The sequence below is a fragment of the Ambystoma mexicanum genome, chromosome 5q (genome assembly GCF_040938575.1).
Source record: "Ambystoma mexicanum isolate Mex_15411 chromosome 5q, UKY_AmexF1_1, whole genome shotgun sequence".
NCBI lineage: Eukaryota > Metazoa > Chordata > Amphibia > Caudata > Ambystomatidae > Ambystoma > Ambystoma mexicanum.
In genome coordinates this window covers 243,094,384-243,115,625 of record NC_090933.1, presented here as the reverse complement: position 1 = coordinate 243,115,625, position 21,242 = coordinate 243,094,384, and the positions used below count along the sequence as shown (strand labels likewise).

General features: G+C 44.2%; 1 protein-coding gene across 1 annotated transcript in view; it reads left to right on the top strand.

Moving 5' to 3' along the window:
- Positions 1–376: 376 nt before the first annotated feature.
- RAB12 (RAB12, member RAS oncogene family) overlaps positions 377–21,242 on the top strand; it is a 430,907-nt gene continuing 410,041 nt past the window's right edge. Inside the window, exon 1 of the mRNA XM_069620750.1 lies at positions 377–773. Within this exon, the coding sequence (XP_069476851.1) occupies positions 560–773 (214 nt within the window). The 5' untranslated portion in view covers positions 377–559. The remainder of the gene's footprint in view (positions 774–21,242) is intronic.

The window sequence follows — 21,242 nt, the reverse complement described above, 5'->3', positions numbered from 1 at the left end:
ATGGGCATATGTTAGCAATGCCTGGGAAATACCCCCCTCCAACATCCCCCTCACAGAAGGAAAAACCGTTGGTTTTACCGGTGTTTGGTTTTAACAGTTCGTAAGTGCAAGGAAGGTATGCCAGGACAAACATATTACTTATAAATCAAGTGACTGAAGCACCAGTTGTTTGAGATATCTGTATTACGCCACTAGAGCATGTGCAGCGGCAATTAAGCAATTCTCTGAATACTTGTTAGAAAAAAACACTGGCAGGACCTACAGAGCACACAGTGTAATGTTACTGCTTGATGTCCCAAACTAAAAATACATCAGTGTCTTGAAACTACAACTGTTGTGTGCAGGCGGTGGTCTTCCAGACTGAAGGGGGCGCATGGCTTGCTCGGCGGCTCTCGCCGCCGCCTCTCTCCCACTGGTCGCTCCTTGTCTGGGATGTGGCTGGCTCTCCCCGGCTGGGCAGTCTGCAGCGGGCAGCAGCAGCAGAGTCTGTAACAACAATCTGTGACCGCTGCTCGCGTTCTCGGAGGGCACTGTGTGGGCAGGGCCGCCGTATGCGGCCATGGACTCCCGGGCCGGGCTGCAGCGAAGGGCCGCCGCCGGGGGCTCCCCGGCACCGGGCAGCGGCCAGTCCCGCAGAGCTCGGAAGCAGCCGCCCCGGCCGGCAGACTTCAAGCTTCAGGCCATCATCATCGGCTCGCGCGGGGTGGGAAAGACCAGCCTGATGGAGCGCTTCACGGATGACACTTTCTGCGAGGCCTGCAAGTCCACCGTGGGTAAGAGACCCAGCCCCTGCCCTGCAGCTGACCGTTATGAGCGCAGTGCCCTAGGTTACTTCATAGACCGCTCATGTCTATCTCTGACCCGGAGTGCACATGCTAGAAAACAAAGAAAAAGCGTCAGGAATTAAAACGGCTACAGCAGTTCATAAGACCCCAAACGCGGTCTCCAACGCGGTCTGACAGTAGGCAGAAAGTGCCTAGAGCAACTGTCAAATCCTCAACTGTCACCACCCAGGTGCGCGCGATGGCATTCTAAAATAGAACGTAGGAATGTCATCACGCGCACCGAGAGCCGGAGACGTCATTTTCCTAACAATGCTAATTCCTCTCTAGTCTATTTTTTAGTTCATATACATCATTACAGAAGGGAAACGAGCATTATGCCAGGGGCCTGCAACCTGTGGCGCTCCAGATGTTTTGGACTGCACTTCCCATGATCCCTTTCATTGACTTCTGTGGCTAAGACCGGTGGGATTTGTAGTACAGAACACCTGGCGAGCTCAATGCTGCAGACCAAAGCCTGATGCAGATCATTGTTCATGCAGGTAAAGCAACCCTGCTGTTATGTCCACTCTCCCCTCTATCTAGTAACTCGGCATACATGAAATCGTGCACACTCAGTAAGTAATGAGTGAAATCAAATAACAGCATCATAGCCAATACAGATGCTCCTGGTAGGTTTGTGTTGTATAAGACCACAACGTTATTCATTGATAGAATAGCAAATTATGTTCGGGATGAGAGGCTCCTTTGTTTTGGCAACTTTATTATTTTATCTGTCAGTCTGTATTAGCCACACAGCAAGCAACAAAAGTGTGCACTGGTCACACATCTCTGCATCCTATGCAGTCTCATTGTAATTCATGAATCCGGTGGCCTGCACTGACTTGGCAGTGCTATTTATCATGTTTCCTCAATAACAATGGGCTGGAACGCGACAATGCTGGGTGCCCAGGCTGACCATTCCTGCTCACTGTTACAGTCAGTCTGCATGACATTGGTGAAGGTGTGCAATAACCGCAGCAGGGTGGGTTGACATCAAGAGGAGCCCAACACTAGGGCAAAGTCAGGGTACATTTTTCATGTTGGCTCTGTTTTCTGTGGCCAGGCAGTCAATATCTTCTACTTGCCAACTAGAGAATGCGCATAAAATGTTAATGACGATTATATGTTTAAAGAAGCACTTAAAGATGTGTCTAATTTCAAGACACAGCTAGTATGTTATGTTATTTTGTGTTATGTTGATTGGTATTTGTAAATCGCATTTCTGCAATAGTGAGTGCATCCATTGACCCCAATGAGCCTGTGCGACTTGTAGCTCTAACCCCAAATATGTTGACATTGTGGAGAACCGATGTGGTTGGCGGCAACATTGGCGGGGAGCTGCCCACCCCGAAGTGTCACACATATACTAGAAAGAAGTTTGGGCCCTGGCACTTATTTTTTTTTTAAATTAACCACTTCACATGGGCATTCTTAACCCTGCTCCAAAGGGAAGTGGTACCAGCCGAACCGCCGGTCTGTATTGTAGTAACCGTCAACAGGGATTTGCGTTTGGTTGGACCCCTTCTGTAATGGCACCAGGGAGCTCGAGTGATGGCAAGGCGTGCTGCCCTTAGGTCTTTCAATGGTCTCGAAGCTCAAGCTTTGCTGGTCATCACTTTATGCTCTGATGTGTGAACACTTGAGATGTTGAGTATTGTCAGAATGTACCAAAGTATTAACTGAAAAGGATACAATACTCAAAAGGATACAGGAGGTAGGGTCTTCCGGATCCCTGTTCACACGATTTGATAGTCGTGAAGTCAATTGAAGACCTTCCAAATGATACAACCCTCTGGCTGATAAAACAGGCAGAGCGATGGATCACTGGAAAGGGCGTGGGTAAGGTATAGAAAGCCAGCCTAGGACAAATTAAAGTATCATGACTAATGACAGGAATGTTCACACTGACCTTTAGATTTGGGTAGAATAATCCAGAAGTCTCTTGATGGATTTGAATGAAGAACAAACGACAAGGAAGGGAAAATTAGTAAGGGAGACTTATCCCGAACGGAACGAGGCTCACGCTAGATACGGGTTGAATTCACCACAGGATAGCGTCCAAAGTTCAGTTCAATGTCACCTTCCAATAATCCTTGAAAGGCTTCCTTCCCACTATAGGGATCAATCCTTCTGTTAATTCCACAGATGCAGGAGTTAGAAGTACACGCGGTTATAAACAGCCGCGAAGAAAATAACGTTTGAAGACAACGTGCGCGTGTGGATTTTACACGCGGGCAGGATTCGCGCAGTCTGGGCCAGCCGCGTGTGAAGACAACGTGCGCGTGTGGATTTACACGCGGGCAGGATTTACGCAGTCCGGGCCAGCCGCGTATGAAGACAGAGAGCGCGTGTGGATTTTACACGCGGGCAGGATTCACGCAGCCTTGGCCAGCCGCACTTGAAGACAGAGAGCGCGTGTGGATTTTACACGCGGGCAGGATTCACGCAGCCTTGGCCAGCCGCACTTGAAGACAGAGAGCGCGTGTGGATTTTACACGCGGGCAGGATTCACGCAGCCTTGGCCAGCCGCACTTGAAGACAGAGAGCGCGTGTGGATTTTACACGCGGGCAGGATTCACGCAGCCTTGGCCAGCCGCACTTGAAGACAGAGAGCGCGTGTGGATTTTACACGCGGGCAGGATTCACGCAGCCGTGGCCAGCCGCACTTGAAGACAGAGAGCGCGTGTGGATTTTACACGCGGGCAGGATTCACGCAGCCTTGGCCAGCCGCACTTGAAGACAGAGAGCGCGTGTGGATTTACACGCGGGCAGGATTTACGCAGCCTTGGCCAGGCGCGCTTGAAGACAGAGAGCGCGTGTGGAATAACACGCGGGCGGTGTTCCCGCAGTCCGGAACAGCCGCGTTTAGAGACAGCGTGCGCGTGTGGAATTACACGCGGGCAGGATTCCCGCAGTCCGGACCAGCCACGCTTGAAGACAGAGAACGCGTGTGAATTATCACGCGAAGGAATAGCTCCAGGAATCAGCGTGTGGCGGAACACACGCTATTGAAGGCCCAAAAGTAGCTGTAGAAATATGCCAGGATGCAGATCAGAGGTTCAGCTACACAACGCCAATAGATTCGATCAGAAGCAGCGAGTGAAGTTTCTACGCTGCTTAAATACGTAATACCGTAGTTCACGTGACGAAGCAAAAGTCACATGAAGTTAGCGACGTGAAAAGTGCAAACGTCGTTTTCCCGGTAACGTATCGAATAACCTCCATTTGGAGTAGAACGGTTTAGCTGTTCTACGAGCGTAGCGTCCAGCATGCATGACAAGTATTTATGCAAGTTCTGCCATGCGTCTCTGCTTGCCTTTTTTCCATTACCTTCAGGAAGAGTTAACCATTCTTAGAACAGAGGTCTGCGAATGTTGTTCTACTATGCTTTTATACTGCACCAACTCGCCACTATTGTAATAGCAGAGTGCCAAGGCTTGTCTTTGGAGGGGCGTACTGTGCCCCAGTCAGGGGTATCCAGACCTTAGTCTACTGAAAGAAAGCAAATAAGCAAGAGGAATATATGAGGATGTTCTGCTTATCTCTGAGTTGCAGTGGAACAAGCAAATACTGCCATGCAGTTTACCCTAGGGGACTGCATGCAGTGGTATAACAAGCAGACACTTGTCGTTCATTACTGCTCATGCACAGCACCACATCTGCATCACTTCCAGACAAGTGTCAAGAGTACCATGAACTTGCATGGGCAATACACAAGGGGGGGGGGGTGAGGTGATGCGGATATGAAAGGATAAGAACGGGGAGGGTGCTTGAGTTTTTTTTTTTTTTTATATTGCGCAGAGCCAATTTTGAAGTAACACAGTGCTGTACAGTTTATGTATTATACATTTATAGCAGCGCACATAGTCCGTGGCCATCTGGGCGCTAGTTACAATACAGGGGTTGAGAGCATGGAAAAAATCAGTGCAGTAGTTAGTTGAAGAGGTGTATTTTAAGTTTCTTTCTGAACAGGGGGTAGGATGGTTCAACCCACCATTGCGGGCGGTTGGGGGCGGGGTGTTCCAGAGGCCAGCTACGCAGACTGGGAAACTGGAGCCTTTTGCTGTCTTGCTGTTGAATCTTGGAATATTCAGGCAATGTTTGTAGGGAGATCGCTGAGACCTCGTGTGGGCTTGTCTTTTCAGTTTCTGAGTGAGCTGGGTAGGCGCATGGCTGGATAAGCAACAGTGGGCGATGGAGAGAGTGTTGAATTTGATTCTCTCTGACCAGGGGCCAGTCAACGGATCTCTTCGCTTTAGAAATGTGTGCTTGTTTACCCAGGTCCATGGCTGCCCTGAATTTACAGGCTATAATATGAATCATGAAAAGGATAGAGTATTAAGGGTACAGTTAAGAGAGTGATCTAGAGTTCAGTCAAGACTCTGGGTCAGTTCAGTGATGCAGCCCGTGGCGCCTTCTGCTACATGAGAGGAGTTCAAGGCATCCCTTGGTTGGAGTCCAGTTTAGAAAACGTCATGCTGCTGTTGCAATGGCTTTCATGGTGGGAGTGAATAATACGGTGCTTCCTGGTAGAAGCCACCAATACGTTTGGTGCCCCTCGTCTTCCCAACGCCACACCACAGTTCTCATTAGGACCATTGTCTTTTTTTCTGTTTTTTTTTTGCAATTAATTGATTTGTAATTGTTTTTTTCTTTTTATGAAATGTTGGACTGTATCTAAAACGTTGCTTTGTACAACCATATCATATTACACATTTAAAAAAAGGCCATTGTGTAAGGCAGGAAAGTTTGAATGATGTGGACAGACAAACTCCCGCAAAGTAACCATCACAGGTGCGGTTGCTATTGCAAGGGACGGCAACAACACATTGGATACATAGATCTGTACGGTATGGCTGTATTTCGCTTTGAACATGCTTCGCCCATGTGATCAGAACATACATACCCATATGCACCATTTGCAATCCCCCAGTGTTGCACCCTGAAATCGTGCGGCTTCACAAGCCAACTGTATCCAGGGCTTTGTGTGCAGGAAACGTGTACGGCTTGGCTTATCAGCGTCCTTAATATCAAACAACGGGAACCATGGTGCCTATTGTGAAATGGTGCATTTGCTTTTTTGCTTCTTGCAATGCTTCATTTGGCTCAACATGTTATGCTCCTCAGCGATTCTTCCGCCTCTACTGTTGTACACAGTGTTCTCTTGTATGTTGTGGTGTTGCAGGCAACACTGCTCTTGTTACTGGGCCCGACTAAAAAACGAAGGCATGTTTCAAGTTAGCTTCACAACACTGGGAGTTGCTATTTTTGTCTTGTGGGTGACCTGCTAAACAAAGACGCACCATCTGTTTTTGCACAGGTGCACGAGTTGTCGCCATTTAATAACTTGGGTGTTTCACAATATAGGTTTAGGAATTTTGTTGATCGCTTCTGAACAACCCAACTCGGGAAAACATTTTCCATCTGAAGGACATAGACTGTTTTAAAAACCTTAGCACCTTTACATTTAGCACGATATCTGTTCAGTAAATAACCACAACAAAGCCACCTAGCTTTCTGTGATGGTGGAATGACATTTAACAAACTGTAGTATTGATATTATTTACTTCGGAAGGCATTGCTATTTTTTTCACGCATCATGAAATCAAAATGGTCGAGATGCCAGAATCCCCAGTAAGAATTAACGTGCCTAAATGAGGGGTGCATATATGTAAGCTACTGGCCTGGTATAAAGTAATATGCCTCCTCAGATCTCCACATATCACACCGTTTTATATTTGCCAAGAGTGAATTATCTCACCGGTGGATTGATGATTACAATTTTGAGGCCTGCCTAAACTATGTAGCTTAGACAGTATTTACTATTCCATAGCTTTAGGGTCTTACATTTACTAATATCGACAATATAGATTATTTGTTAAGTACTTGCACCTATAGCTCCTTTCTCTGGGATTATTTTCCATATGTATGACATGCGATTCTTTTATGTTTTGCCTCGTGTTGCTGTAGATCGGGCCTCAACATTTGCACTCGCCATTGGCTAGAAATTCTTGGCGAGTAAGAAATGGTGTGCTGTGTGTATGTGGAGAATTGAGGTGGCCAGTGCTTTAAGTGGGTCGGGGCTAGACAGGGCAGAGCCCCGGCAATTGTGTCTGAGCCATGCCGGGGCCCCTAATGTCCCCTGCTAATCCCAGCCTACTAGAAGCCAAGGCTTTTTCCCCTAAAGCCTTAAAGCTCTTGCATATAAGCGAGAGTTTCAGGCTTTAGAAAAAAAGCCCTGCCTGGCTTTTCATTGTGGCACCGGCCCCCTGCAAGGCACCCCTTTAATTAGAAATGCAGGGATCATGGACCTCACGCCCCAGGTGCAAGGGTGATGATCGGTGCCAAGTGGTGCCTGACAGGGGGTCGTGCCGCAATTAGGCGGCAATACTTATCTGATCTGAATGCCTCCTGTTGGGCTACAGGCCTTGTGCAAAATCGAGATGGGGCTCTTAAAAGGGCGTGGCCTAACAGGAGGCATTCTGATGAGGCAAGTGTTGTCTCTTAATTTTTGCTCAAAGCCTCGGCTCAATTTGGCAGGTAAATCACTGGAGGTGGCGAGTGACTTTTTATGCCTGGCTAGTAGCTTGTAACTTTAAATTTTTAGCCCTGCTTTAGATGATTCAATCCCCCTCAAATTTCCATTTTGTAAATACATTTATAAAGTGTGGCTAACAGATTTCAAAGGTATTTACCCTGGGGTTTTCTTGCAGTCACCGGTTGAGATCGCATAGCCTTGCATGGAGCTACAGTATAGCAGTCCCCAACATGGTGGCTGACAAATGTTTGTAATTTTTCAGAGGATTACATTCCCCAATTGCTAGGGTCCGGCCAGGCTGAAGATGTGTGGGGCCAGGGTCGTACTGGGATATACAATTGTCTCGGGCACCAGTTAAAAAGTGGCCCACAATTGAAAATGGCAGTTCATTCCTTTTGTGACAGACTGTTTGAGTAGTACAAGGAGGATGTTTTTGATCAAATGAGATGCAAATTGTGCATTTTAAAGAATATGTATTCGAAAGCAGTGGTCAAACTACTAGCCACATGGTGAAGTAACTTATCAAAGTAACCCACATGGGCCAAAAAAGCGTCCCACAGTAGCATTTTGTGTTTTTGGTTCAGGCATTGCTCTATTGTCCTAAAGGCCAGTTCGAGCCTGGTGGGGCACATTTAAACATGATGATTGGTGGTCCCTTGCTTAGAGTGAAGTCTGAGGCACCTGTGGGGTGCATACACTACAATGGAGACAAGGATCAGGTCAATAGCTGCCGATTATCACGAGGCGGTCAGCCAGCAGGGAGATTAAACACAAAGGCCCTGCCTGATTCATGGAATTATTTGTGTGTAAAATGGGAATTTGCGTGCCATTCTGCTCGTAAATCCCCATTCGTCAAACAGGGAGTTGCGGGCGGAATGGCACGCAAATCCCTGTTTTACACGCAGATAATTCCATGAATCAGGGTCTAAATGCCCACTGAAAATCGCTAAACACTTCTTTGTCGGCAAGTGGCTGATGTGGAGGAATCGGTGTTAGAAGGCAACGAGGAGATAACACTTCTGTATACCCCCTGTGAAGAGAAAATGCAGCTTGTAATGCAGCCGCTGCACAGCACACATTTTATGCCCCAGAACAAAAATGGAGAAATGTATATATTGCTGTTTCTCAACACTGCTGACAGGAAACATGTGGGCAGTCGCTTCACCTACCCCTGAGGCTCGAGGCCCCTTTCATTTGAAAGCTTTGAAAGGCCCTGACGCCGTCCCTGGCTACGGTCCATTTCTGCCTTGATTGGGGACAGCACAGCAGAGGCAATAACAGCATCACAGAATGGGATGAAGTGGTACAATTAAAAAAGACTCATTAGGACTGAACTTCATGGCACCATAATGAGAGAATACCTAAAGTGCAATGCGCCCTCGCTCCAGGTCTCATTGCTCGTATTAAAACCAGATATTTCTAAGACAACATACAATTCAGAACAATGTGGAGTCAAGTGGCTAATAACTTGGCAGGGACTGGTTGGTGTTAATAATAGAAATCGCAAGAGAAGTAAGAAAGGAAATCCTCTCCGAATTTATGAAAAAGCAGGAAGATGTTAACAAACTTGTCCTATTGTCAATTTCAAAAGACGCTTTATTTATTTTAACATTTATAAAGCGCACTAAAGCAAGGGGCACAACCATCTTTCTGAATTCACGACCAATGAAAGAATAAAACATATGAGAGAAGAATGTGGTCGAAGTGAGTGGGAGCGGTGCGCCTCTACTTTTTTAAAATTAAGTTTTACAGCTCCTATACTTGTATTTTAAAAAGAAACCGTTCCGGAATATTTTCGTTTTAAAATAAAAGTGTAGGAAGAAGTTGAAACTTGTACTTTAAATGCAATGCAGTGAAAGTTCCCTTAAACAGCAGGTGCATGTGTTAGGGGGGTTTGTATTGTGTGTGGAAGGGGGCATGGTGATGGGGTTTGTGTGGAGTGGGTGCAGGCCAGGAGGGAACATGGCGCCACTACTTCTTTTCGTACACTTCGACCACTGGAGAGGATTTGAATGAAGTCAAACGCGCCACTGCGTTTCCCTATTCAGAGGAAAGCTATCCAGGAGAATTATCAAATGGGTTTCGAAACACCGAACCAAATAAAAATCAACGTCTTCAGGGGCACTTCATAAAGCTCGAGCAATGGCTTCAGATACATGACCAATCAATCATGACCAAAAATAATGGGCCACAGAGGCAGCGTTTTAAGAGTACATTGAGAAAATAAATGTCTATGGCCTACCAGATATATTAGTAATGCACTTTTTCTAACAACCGCCACAATGTATTGATAATGGTAAGATTGCTCTAAAGGCTTTATTTCCACTCCAACGTGTTTGTTGGGTACTCTCATTCCCACGACAACGGCTTTTTGTTTTCCGAACAAATAGGCGCGCAAGCAGCTTCCTGTGTCATACGCGTTACCGGTTTCTTCTGTGCACTTTGACCTGGTCAGTTCGGGCCTTGCATGAGGATATTTGAGCTGCCACAGGAGATGCACTCTTTGCAACCATTGCTTTATTTAGCGTAAGCGCACTGCGTTTTCGCCCATACACGGTTTCTATTTACCAAACATTTCTGGAAGTACATATACCATTGAGTCAGTAGGGAGCTATCGCTGTAATGTATTGTATGTATTTCTTCAGTTGCTGCATGTACTTGACACATGATGCCGTCATGAGTACCTCAAATCAGTGGAGCTACACGCCACGCCAACCATAATAATCAGTCACTCTCCCCTGCACGTCTCAATTTAAACTTCAGGCAAGTAGTCTGGCTATACATCGGTTTTTGAATGTGTCCCTAATATGTTTATTTTATAACCACTAATGGGTTGTACACATTATGACAATGGTGTTAACTTCAGTACTTTCAGCTTTTGAATCCCCAAAAGAGCTGGATTTGGTAAACCTATAGACCACCTATGCAGTGCTGGCTTCAAGACTTAACTACAGCATTCTGAATCACATCTGACTACTGGGATCAAACAAAGCCTTAGTGCAGTGGTCTTCAAACTTTTTTGGCCAGGGCCCCCCTGAGCAAAATTTGGGCAGGTTGGGACCCCCCAGAAATGCCAAATGGACAGTATATATTGCGCGCCGTCACCTGCTCCCATCAAAGTCGCTGGGCTCCCTCATCCCACTCCTACCCAGTCGCTGGTCTCTCCCCACCCCAACACACACCCAGGGCTCTCCCCACTCTGCTCCCATCACTATCCCATGGTTCCCGCCCATTGTGCTCCCACCATAGTCCCTCGGTTCCCCCATCCCGTTCCCAACACAGTCTGAGGGCCAGTGGCGGCTGGTGAATCTTTTTTAAGTGGAGGGGCATTAAGGGGAGGTTCGGGGGGGGTTTCCCCCTGTGAATTTCTTTTTAAATAATAGGTTAAAATGTTGCATTGTAGAGCATACTTTTAACAAAAAATGGGTAAATAGCCAAACAGTTTGCAATTGTTGCTGGGAGTCCAGGGGGCAGGCATTGATATTTTATTTCTATCGCGCTCGTACACAAGTGTTTCAGAGCGTGACAAGGCAAGGGAGGGGAACAGAGGAGAATAAAACAGTGATCTTACTAGGCCCAGTGACATTTAGAACGCGCAAGTGTGAGGGGAAAAGTGCATGGAAGGGGGGAGAAGTGGAAAGTGCGAAGCAGAGGAGAAACAGATAAATAACAATAAATAAATAATAAAGGCAACAAACAGTGGTAGTGCAGCCAGCAATTTGCAAGTGCTACGTTTAAGGCAGCAGACAGGGTAGGTCTGATAAGTGCAGGAAGAAAGATGGTTCTCAAGTTTTAGAGTGGCAGGGCGCTGTTCCAGAGGGAGGCCCCAGCCGAAGACGGAGATCTACCCCCAGCTCGTTTCTTTGATAAACGACTGACCCTGAGGGAGTTGGAGGTAGAGGAGTGAAGAGCTCGAGAGGGGAGGTATTTGCGGAGGAATAGCTGAAGGTATTTTGGACCCAGGCCCCAGAAAGCCTTGTGGACAAGGCAGAGGGTTTTGAATGATAGATGTCCCGTAAAAAGATACCATCCCTGTCCCCTGGGCCCCACTGGTCCTAACACAATGAACATGATTATGTGTATATGCAAGGCGCTGCACATTCATACAGCAATCACTCTATCATTCACATGAGCATCCATCACCATACACTCACTCATAACGCATCCATACACATGTTTAAATAAAAACAATGAACATAAACGTACCTTCTGCATTGGCCTGTGTGTGGGTGCTGAAACGGCCTGCTCCAGCTGCTCTGTCCGTATGTGCGAGGAGGCGCAGGAGCTCCCCCTCGGACATACAGACATGCAGTGCCCCAGCCAGCATTTCCAATGAGCTATGCAATGCTGGCGAAGCAAAACGCCCCAGCACTTGCATGGCTCAGTGAGCATGTGCGGCTGGGGAACTAAACTGAACTGTCAAAGGGAAACAGTGTTTCCCTTTGACAGTTCAGCCAGCCCAGGAGCACTCCATTAGCTGGATAAAGCAGCTGAGGGAGTGCTCACTGTTTCACTGGGCTGGCTCCTTAGCTCCTCCATAATGGGTGAGGGGCCACTGGGTGGGCGCCTCTTGCCATTATGGATGAGCCGCCAGGCTCGGACAGGCCTATAGGGCAATGCCTGTACCAAAAATGTAAAATGCTAGTTTGGGCCAATCAAAATGGGCCACCATTTTGGCCAATGTGGACCATTTTGATGAGTTACTTAACTATGCAGTTAGTAATGTTGACCATTGTTGCTGAATATATCACAATTTACTTACATTTTAACACAAAGCACCCCTTTGGGTACTATTGAAACAGTGGGCTTCATAACTACTCTGGCGGTAGCTGTGCCGGTAAAACCGGCACGGCTGCCACTGGAGTTGCATCCGGGTCTGGCACCCGCGAATGGGCAATTACTAGGTCATGCCGAGTTAGGCGGACATGATAATTGCCCTTTCGAAGGTGCCGGTAGATCCCCATTCCCATTTGAGCCCCATATGGCTCAAATGGGAATGGGGAGCTCGGATGCACCAGCACCGTTAATAACGGTGCTGGTGCATCCGACGAGCTGAGGTCAGACCTGGCGGGGGCTGTCAAGCACCCACGAGCACAACTCTTACTATGGCGGAACGGTAGCAACGGTGCCGGTAGCTTACCAGCACCGTTGTTACTGGTCCGCCATAGTAGTAATGAGGCCCAGTCTGTGACTAAAGGAATGAATATCCATTTACAACTGTGGGCCACTTTTTCATTGTTGCCTGAGACAGTTTCATGCTTCAGCCCGCCCATGTGGGCCACCCCTGCCCATTTCTTCCAATCTAAAAAAAAAAAAAAATCTTTTTTCATGCTGAGCTCTCAGGGCCCCCCTGGGATGCACCCGCAGACCCCTAGGGGGTCGCGACCCACAGTTTGAATACCACTGCCTTAGTGGCTATGACCATTTACGTAACAGACCCTTGTGGAATGTTTTTCTGTATACAGCAGAAATACAGAACACACATGTATAAAGGGTACTTGGAGATTTTTTTTCCGGCTATATACTCCCTTATAGGCTAGTTCTCTCGGAATCCAACACCTTTATGTTTCAATATGCTTTCTACACAAAGAGAATCTTACACCTAAGGTAAAATGTATTCAGTTATTGTTTTAATACTTAGAACTCGCTCTCTAGATATATTAATTTCATTATGATTACTTGCAGGAAGAAAAATATACTAATGTAACATTGAATGTCAATTTAAGAGAAGCACAAATAAGTATTCCCAATTGGTTGTCTGCATTTTTCAAACTCTCTCCCCCACCTCTATCTCCCAAGACCAACAGATAAGGGGTGTATAAGCATTTTTTACTCCCTAAAATTAGGCAAATACTCCCAAACAATAAAAACAGGGAGTACAAATGCTCCCAACAAAATGTAGGATACGGACACATAGAAAGAATCTTGTGCCCCCGCTTTCACCCCCACAGCTCCAAGGATATGTTTGGACCAATAGTGCAAGTAGTACCACAGGAAGACACTACTAGTGTAACTGCCTGATCAGAAGAAGTAAACAGGTGTAGTTGATTGTGCATCAAGAACTAGGTGCAAAGAAATAATTACAGAAAATATTTTTACTTGGTCATAAAGTACTCTCATTGGGAATTCGACTTATATTTTTACTACCATAAAAATCATTTTACTCACAACTTTAAAAAGTAGGGCGTAAAATACTCCTGCTTCCAAATCTTATCTGGAGCACTCGTTCCACCTGAAGAAGGTTCTAAACACCAGGAACTGAAACATGTTGGGGTCAAATGGTTTCTCTCAACAAATGTGTAAAGGAACCTGGTTTGAAACTTTTAATGGTTCAAGACTGCACAGTGTGGTAATTTAATTGGGTACCGTAGTGTGCGTAAAAAATATATGTGCAATGAACACATGACATGATGGAAATATGTGTCATTGTTTAGAAAATGTTTGTATGTGCAATTGGGCATGAATACATGATACAAGTAAAAAATGAATTAAGAATATCATTACTATTTAGATAACTTCCTATTAGAGGTGAATATATGAGGGTGATTTCTTGTGTTTGCTATCCCAGTATTTGAATGCATGTACCCATATGTTTATATATGCCTTGTGGCACAAAGAGACTGTCCTAAGGGCACTACAAGGATTAATAAAGTAAATAAAAAGCCACACATGTTTTTTTTCAATATATTTTTAGCTTACACTGTGCATACAACTGCTACCAGACCACACGAGTAAAGTGTTTGCTTCTCACATGGGGCCAGCTTGCAATTCCCAAATTCCCTGTTCTCCTATTTTTATTTTTTTACCGCACAGTTTCTTTTTAATTTTGGCATTAGGTTGTGCTATGTCACGTTGTATTGGAGTATCACTAGGAGGGAGATGGCATGTGAGGAGGGACACACAACTTCTACTTGTCGATGACCGTGCTAATCCCCTTGGCCATTCGCACACACTATCTGTACCTTCCCACCCAAAACACATGCTCTTGGGATCTCTTGAGCTAACTTTATCAATCCGTATAATCAAACGTTATGCTGTAAGTAGCTGCCAGTGTTATTTCAAAGCAGTCTATAGGGGTTAATGTCTTAAGTGCAGCAATAAATAGGCAACTGGTTTAATGAAAATGTTTCAACCCAGAGTACCTTCCGACAACCAGTTGTTGCACTGAAGTCCTGTTAAAACAAGCACTGGTAAAGTCAACACCTCTGGCTTGAGTTGGGAATTTAGGTATTGGATAGGCATTTGCTAGACATTGCTATCATATACCCATGCAATCTCAAAATTTTACAGCGGTTACCATCTTTCCGCCAGGTAGTGACATTATGGTATCGCCTGGCAAATGCCTATCCAAGGCCTACAAAAAGCCAAAACTGTAGGCTTTGCCAATGTTTGTTTGTTCTGTATTCACTGAATCTGATAACTTGTTTGTATTTGGTAGATGGGTATCAATCTAGTGCCATGCTCAGGGCAATAGTACAGGGAGTGTCGTCCTTATGATATGACATTTTAAGTGTTTCAAGGCGCGACGGGGCAAGGAAGGGGAACAAAGGGGGAGAAGACAACAATCTTTCTAGGCCAAGTGCAGGGGAGAGGGAAGGGGAAAAGTGCAAAGGGGAGGAGGAGAAGTGCGACACATAGGGTCAAGACAAAGAAAGTCCTTTATCTGACATTAATTCTCAGTGCCGTTTAAGGCTCCTGTTAACAGCAAACGAATTGTGCTTAGCCGCTTTTCCAAGGACTTCTAGCTACCTGGAGTATCTCCCTACAGATGGGAACCATTGACGAATTTATAATAGTATCTAGCCCACAAGTAACGTGTTTGCTTCTCACATGGGCCCAGCGTGCTCTTTGCAAATTCAAATTCCACTCAAGGCTGATCGATCCTTTGATCCTTCTGAGGTAGGTACATTTTAGAACCTTTAAATGGAGTAATAATAACACCCATTGTTATTAGAGCACGTAGAAGCTGATGAAACATGGCACGGTGGGCTATGTAAGAGCACAGTTCTCGTTATTATTGATACATAGAAAACTTCTTTCTGGCCTAAATAGTTCAACACAAACTATGGAGTCTTTACTACCTAGGATATCTCTATTACTGTAGTTAACTACAAAGATACGTCTGATGTATCTTGACTTCCCCACTTTAGGTTATATAATCTACTAAACACCAGCATCCCTTTTGGAAGTAGTTTCCCCTCAACATCCCAGCTTGGTCACCATGTGCCATTCCCTCCTATGTATTTAATCAAAAAATAAGGTTAGGATATACGAATGGAAACCTATATAGTAAAGTAGGTAAGCAAAAAAGGTAATTAAAAACGACATTCTATTTATATATAAAAAAATGAATGAAAAATGACATACAAGAATTTGAAAATTCAAAGACTGCAATGGAAGTGCAACACAGTGTGTACAAAAATGACAAATGGCAATTAAAAAAGGTATTAAACTACAAATACAAACAATGACTCGCTACCTCTCTAGGTAGGAAAGGAGAGCTAAAGGGTTAGAATGTCGTGTGTAGTTTGCACTCTTGGTAGGAGCTAAGAAAACTCAGTGTATTGAAATATTTATACACTATGACCTTCTTATTTCCGCGTTGGTAAATTCTCTACATGTTTCTGTTCATAATCCTTTTAATGTTGAACATTCATCAGGAGCGAAATTGTTTGAATTAAAGTCACTTGTTTGGCTCTAAAGGTAGGAGCATATTTACTGCTCTTTGGAATCAATTTAGATACTGAATTTTCATGCAAGTACCTCACATCTTCCACGGAAGAGGATGCCAAAAAATAGAGACAAACATAGCCATTAGGGCTATTATAGATGTAGAGAATATTTAATCATTCCCTCTTCAGTACTAAGATAATTAGATTTTTACATTAGGTGGATAGTGGAGTATCTTTGTAGCACACGAAAGGCCTCTGTTATTGGTCCTTCTTTTTTTTGTGCTGAAAACTTGGCAGAAAGTTGTGTCCGTTAAAATGTAGGAACATATACAGCTTTCAGTATTTCTGCTTGGGAAATGGAATAACATTTTCTGCACCATTTGGAAGTGTCTGTTCGAGAACGTAATGAGGATTGAAGCTTTGTATCCAGGAGACTTTTTGGAGTGCAGTAGGTCCATGGTGTTCTGACTCCCCTTCTCTTTCGTAAGTATTTTCTATGAAAAAATTATGTTTAGATAGGAAACGTATCGCAGCGAAACCCTGAAATTCAATGCATTGGGGAACGCAGGACTAACTTAACTTGGCGCGTTCCCGTTGATCTCCCCTTTAATTATATATCCCCCATAATGCTATTATCTATGGCATTGTGAATCTCTACTCTTCTAATATGTCCTTTTGGGCTTTGCAATGGAAACACTCCAAGTTAAACCGTTCCGCCGTTCCTGAGTTCCCCAATGCGTTGAATTTGGGGGGGTTTGGTTGCAATAAGTTTCTTTCCTTAACTGATAATTAAGTATGTTTTTATCATTTCATGCTCTAAGTGGTCTTGTAACTTGTTCTCATATTAAGCAACACGGCCTGAGGGGGCCTGGCCCCTTCCTCGCTTTGAAGCTAAGCAGAGTCGGTTCTGGTTACAGCATGGATTTGAATCCCGGATGCCTATTTTAGGATGAGCAACAGATAGCCACTGGTACGTGAAGTTTTATAACCGTGAATATCGGAAAAAGCTGCCAAAATCCCCTGAAGGCCTACTCATCGGCCATGCCCTCTCCCATTCCCCCACAACACTGTGTTTCTGTGGCGCTGTTTGCTTTGAGATGTCGGTTATTCGTGGCTATACCCCAGGTTAAAGCCGAGGGAATGGGGAAAAATATGTGAGCCTCGTGTTGCAAACCTGGTCCCTATCCAAATTTCACTTGGTGTCCTCTTGCCTCCCACCCACCTCTAGCCTGAGGGCATTTTCATGTTTTTGTCCAGCAACAGCCTATTTTTTTGTTTCATTTTCTCATACCCTCAGCTATAACCTGGGGTATAACTGCGGCTATCTTATCGCATGGAGCAAAAAAAAAGATGGCGGCTGTTTCATTTATAAACACCTGGATTCTTCTCAATTTACCCTAACTACAGCTATTTATTTTGGAGAAGGGGTCACCCCCTTCTCCGTCAAATATTTTAAAATGTACTGGACGGAATAACACCAAACCACAAAAGAATCATGAGTCAACACTTTGTGCCCAAGTTGTTTCGGACCTGGTGCAAATCCGTCCAGCAGTTTGTGCTCTGCATGCGGGCAAAAATGTACCTTATTTTTTGTCTATGGGAAAATTAATGGAGACTAGGCCGAAACTGTTTTTTTTTTTTTTTTCTTTTCTTAATAACTTTTTTATTTTCACAGAATCTTTTTGAAACTTTGCAGTCTGGGGAGGTTGGGGTGGTGCATGACAAACCTTTGCTTAGCACAATTTCAGGCAGATAGGTTGCACGATTCAAGTTATTAGCAATGTAAATGTTTTACCTTAACTACAGGGCGGCGACCGCCGCCCTATACTAAAAATTCCAGTCCCAGCAGATTAAATTACGGTGGGTTGACCATGGAGTTATCCCAGAATAAGCAACTGAACGCTTGAAATGTCCATGGCTGCTTTCGGATGTTCTGATCAAGGGGACGATTCTTTATATATCCTCGGCTTGTCAGCGACCAGGTTTAACGAGCAGGAAGTAAGTACTCCATGAATTTGTTTTGTTGGTTTGCTTCTTTTCCAAGCAAACAATTCATCATTGTGGTTTAAGATGTTCTTGCAGAAGCACCCTACCTGACCTACAGAGTAGCCCAGAGTTCTTACTTTTTGCTGCATTTTTAAGGGAGTATATGTTCACTAGCGACTGGGTCAGCTAGATTTGGAGTGGCTCCCCTATACCACTGACACGCGGGTAGTTGTCCGATTGCCAGAATTTCCTGTCAATGACACTCCTGCATTAGAGCATTCACATAATTGGATGAGGCACATTTGGCTGAGCCTTTGTGCCATTAACACTGCTGTTTTGATCTCCTCCAATAGCAAAATAACTTCTTTTTGCCCTTTTATTACAGTAAACCGTGAAATCCTACTGTCATTAAAAGTGGAAGCATTGGAATTATATTTGATAGCTGCTGTCAATGGAACAACAAAGGCGAAAAATATTTGTTAAATCACCCTAAAATTATCACCCTAACAAGACTTGGCTATTTGGTAAGTGAAGGGATCAATAGATTGTTAAGGCCATCATTGGGTCCAAAGAGACAATTGCATGTTCCATTGGAAGGCTATACTGGGAGAGCGGCTTTTGCAAAATGCAGCAGCCAGAGTAGTGACCAGGCCAACAAAATGGACACACTTTTCCCTGTGTTTGCAGTGCGTGAAAGAATAAAGTTGAAATTCGTGCTTTTGACTAATAAGGCAGTTTCTGGGAAGAGCCTTGTCTACCTAAAGCAAGAAACGTAGGATATCGCCTAGAACCAGCTCTTTGTACTCAAACATTAGTTCGAATTGCCTGCTTCCTGGCCCACATCCCTGACCTCCATCTACGTTCATTGCAATACCTGAGCTGTCAAGCAATTCAAGATAAACTTGAGGTTTTGCTTATGCCACTGGCTGAAGTGTTGCTCTCCTGATCATCCTACTTTCTATAAATAATCCCTGTGTGCCCTCACCCTCAGTTTGTATTCTGCCAAATTGCTCTATTCTATAAACCGCACGTGATCTCCATGCTCCTACCCACGCAAACTCTCCTACTTCCCATATCCATAATATCTCCTCCTCGCTATGTGTTAATAATTTTCTACTTTACTTTTCCTCTTATATCTCCAAAATCCTGGACTCGCAGACTGCTCTGCTAACCTTCCATTCTCCTTCTCCATCCAATTTTAACTCCTCTACATCTATCCTCCCGTTAACGGAACTGGCACCAACTTTCCAGACAGCCAATCCTCCCTGTGCATGAACCCATTTTCTCCCCAGACAGTCAAATAATGTGTTTAGAAACTGCCAAATATCCTAAAAATAAAAAACCTCAGCAACCCACCCAAATACCAGTCTGTCTCCCTTCTTCTTCACTGCGCCAAAATCGTGGAAGATTGTTCATGTTGTTGACATTGCCAAATTGTGTCCCAATTCCGATAATTGGACACAAAGTCAAGTTGGTATCTTTTGGAAAATTATACATATGTTTAGACAAACTTTGGTACCCCCTGATAATTCAGTCTTCATAGATGTTCAAGAACCAAGGCATAAAATAAGCAGTGTCGCATAGCAGTTTGCTATGCCATTCTGTCAGTTTGCTTATCAAATTGACACTTGTGTAGCAAAGCTAGCTATTTAAGTTGCCCTCTTCAATGAAAGCACAGCTCGCCCTTGAACTCTGTGCTATCTTCCACCTCTTTTCTTGGTTCACTTCAAGTCCTAATTGAGAGAAAGTGCAGCAGTAATCATCTTCTCCACTCTTAAGTGCCAAAGGCATGTGTCGGCGTGCTAGGCAAGAATTTCATTTTTAAATAATTGCAAACCAGAAATAATCGGGATGCTACTTTTATTAAGCTTTCTATATGCTGTCTGGTAAAGACCAATATGTGTCAATTTAAAAAAAAAAAATGTAAAAGACAGTCATGCAATTCCATTCCTAAAATGTAGGTTGTTAAATAATGCATGATTAGAGTATTGATACTGTAACACTGCATCATCTCCAAAGTTTAGGTTAGTGTATCTAAATTTCAGCGCGTCAACTATTTTTCATTTTCTTGTGGAAGATGCATCATATTGACAAGTGAACACTTTGAAAATGCACATGATCAAATGCTTTTGATGGAAAACGTAGTTCTGTAACCTGCAGGTTGCATTCATCTTGCAAATGGTGGTCAACCCATGAGCGACTTCATACTCCTTGACAGTCTATATATCACACATTTGCTTTATACCAGGTACCCTGAAATTGAGATGAGCACAAACTACAATATTCAATGTAGTTTGCCAAATTCTCTGCCTGCTACGCAATACACTCTTCTTAATCTTTTTCTTTTCTCTTACATAATGAATACACAAAGCGAACTAGATACTTGAGCAATGTAGTGATCAATAGTTCCATCCAATCTGTACATCTACAGATCTATTGCAATAACAAACACTGTAGTTAGCCTCCAGAGCTCGCTTTGCTTTATGATTATGATTGCATTATATATTACCACCTGCAGGAGACGGCTGTCCAAACTGTTTTCAGAGCCTTTTTATCACATATATTTATTTGTGTCAATTCATGCAGCTAATCTTTTACATTTTATAGACACTCGGCTGTGGCTCGCAAAGTCTTTTCGCCCACTCGCATAGTTGAGCAAATTTTATTACGGGCCAGTAGCATTTGCAAGAGATGTTTGAAACATTTATTTTGTTTGCAGTAAATGTCAAACAAAAGTTTCACTGTGCATGGCTGGCCTCTGGGTGACAGCAGTGTGCCAAATAAAGCGCATTTGTAGTGACATGCAACATTGTAAACAAATTGCATTTTAAATGTGTTGTCCTCCATTGCTATGGGTTGAGTGCATTTCTCTTAGGTTGAATAGGGAAACTTGCGTGTTCTCAATGTCACTGGGCCTAGTAAGAACGTTGTTTTTGTTCTCCCTGTTTCCCCTCCCTTCGCCTGGTTGCGCTCTGAAACACCTGTGTACGAGCGCAATATAAATAAAATATCCTATCATATATCATACCCGACCTGCAGGCCTAGCTGAATTTTAAAGAATTTGCAAGGCCTGACTCCTCTTATATCTTATTTCAGCGGTATGCAAAACTGCTGTATTGTTGCTCATCCCATGTTTTGGGTACAAATAACGCCTGGTGACATTAAATAAATTGCTAACCAAAGGGGTCGGTTTTCTAATCAAAAAAATCTTTATTAGCAAAC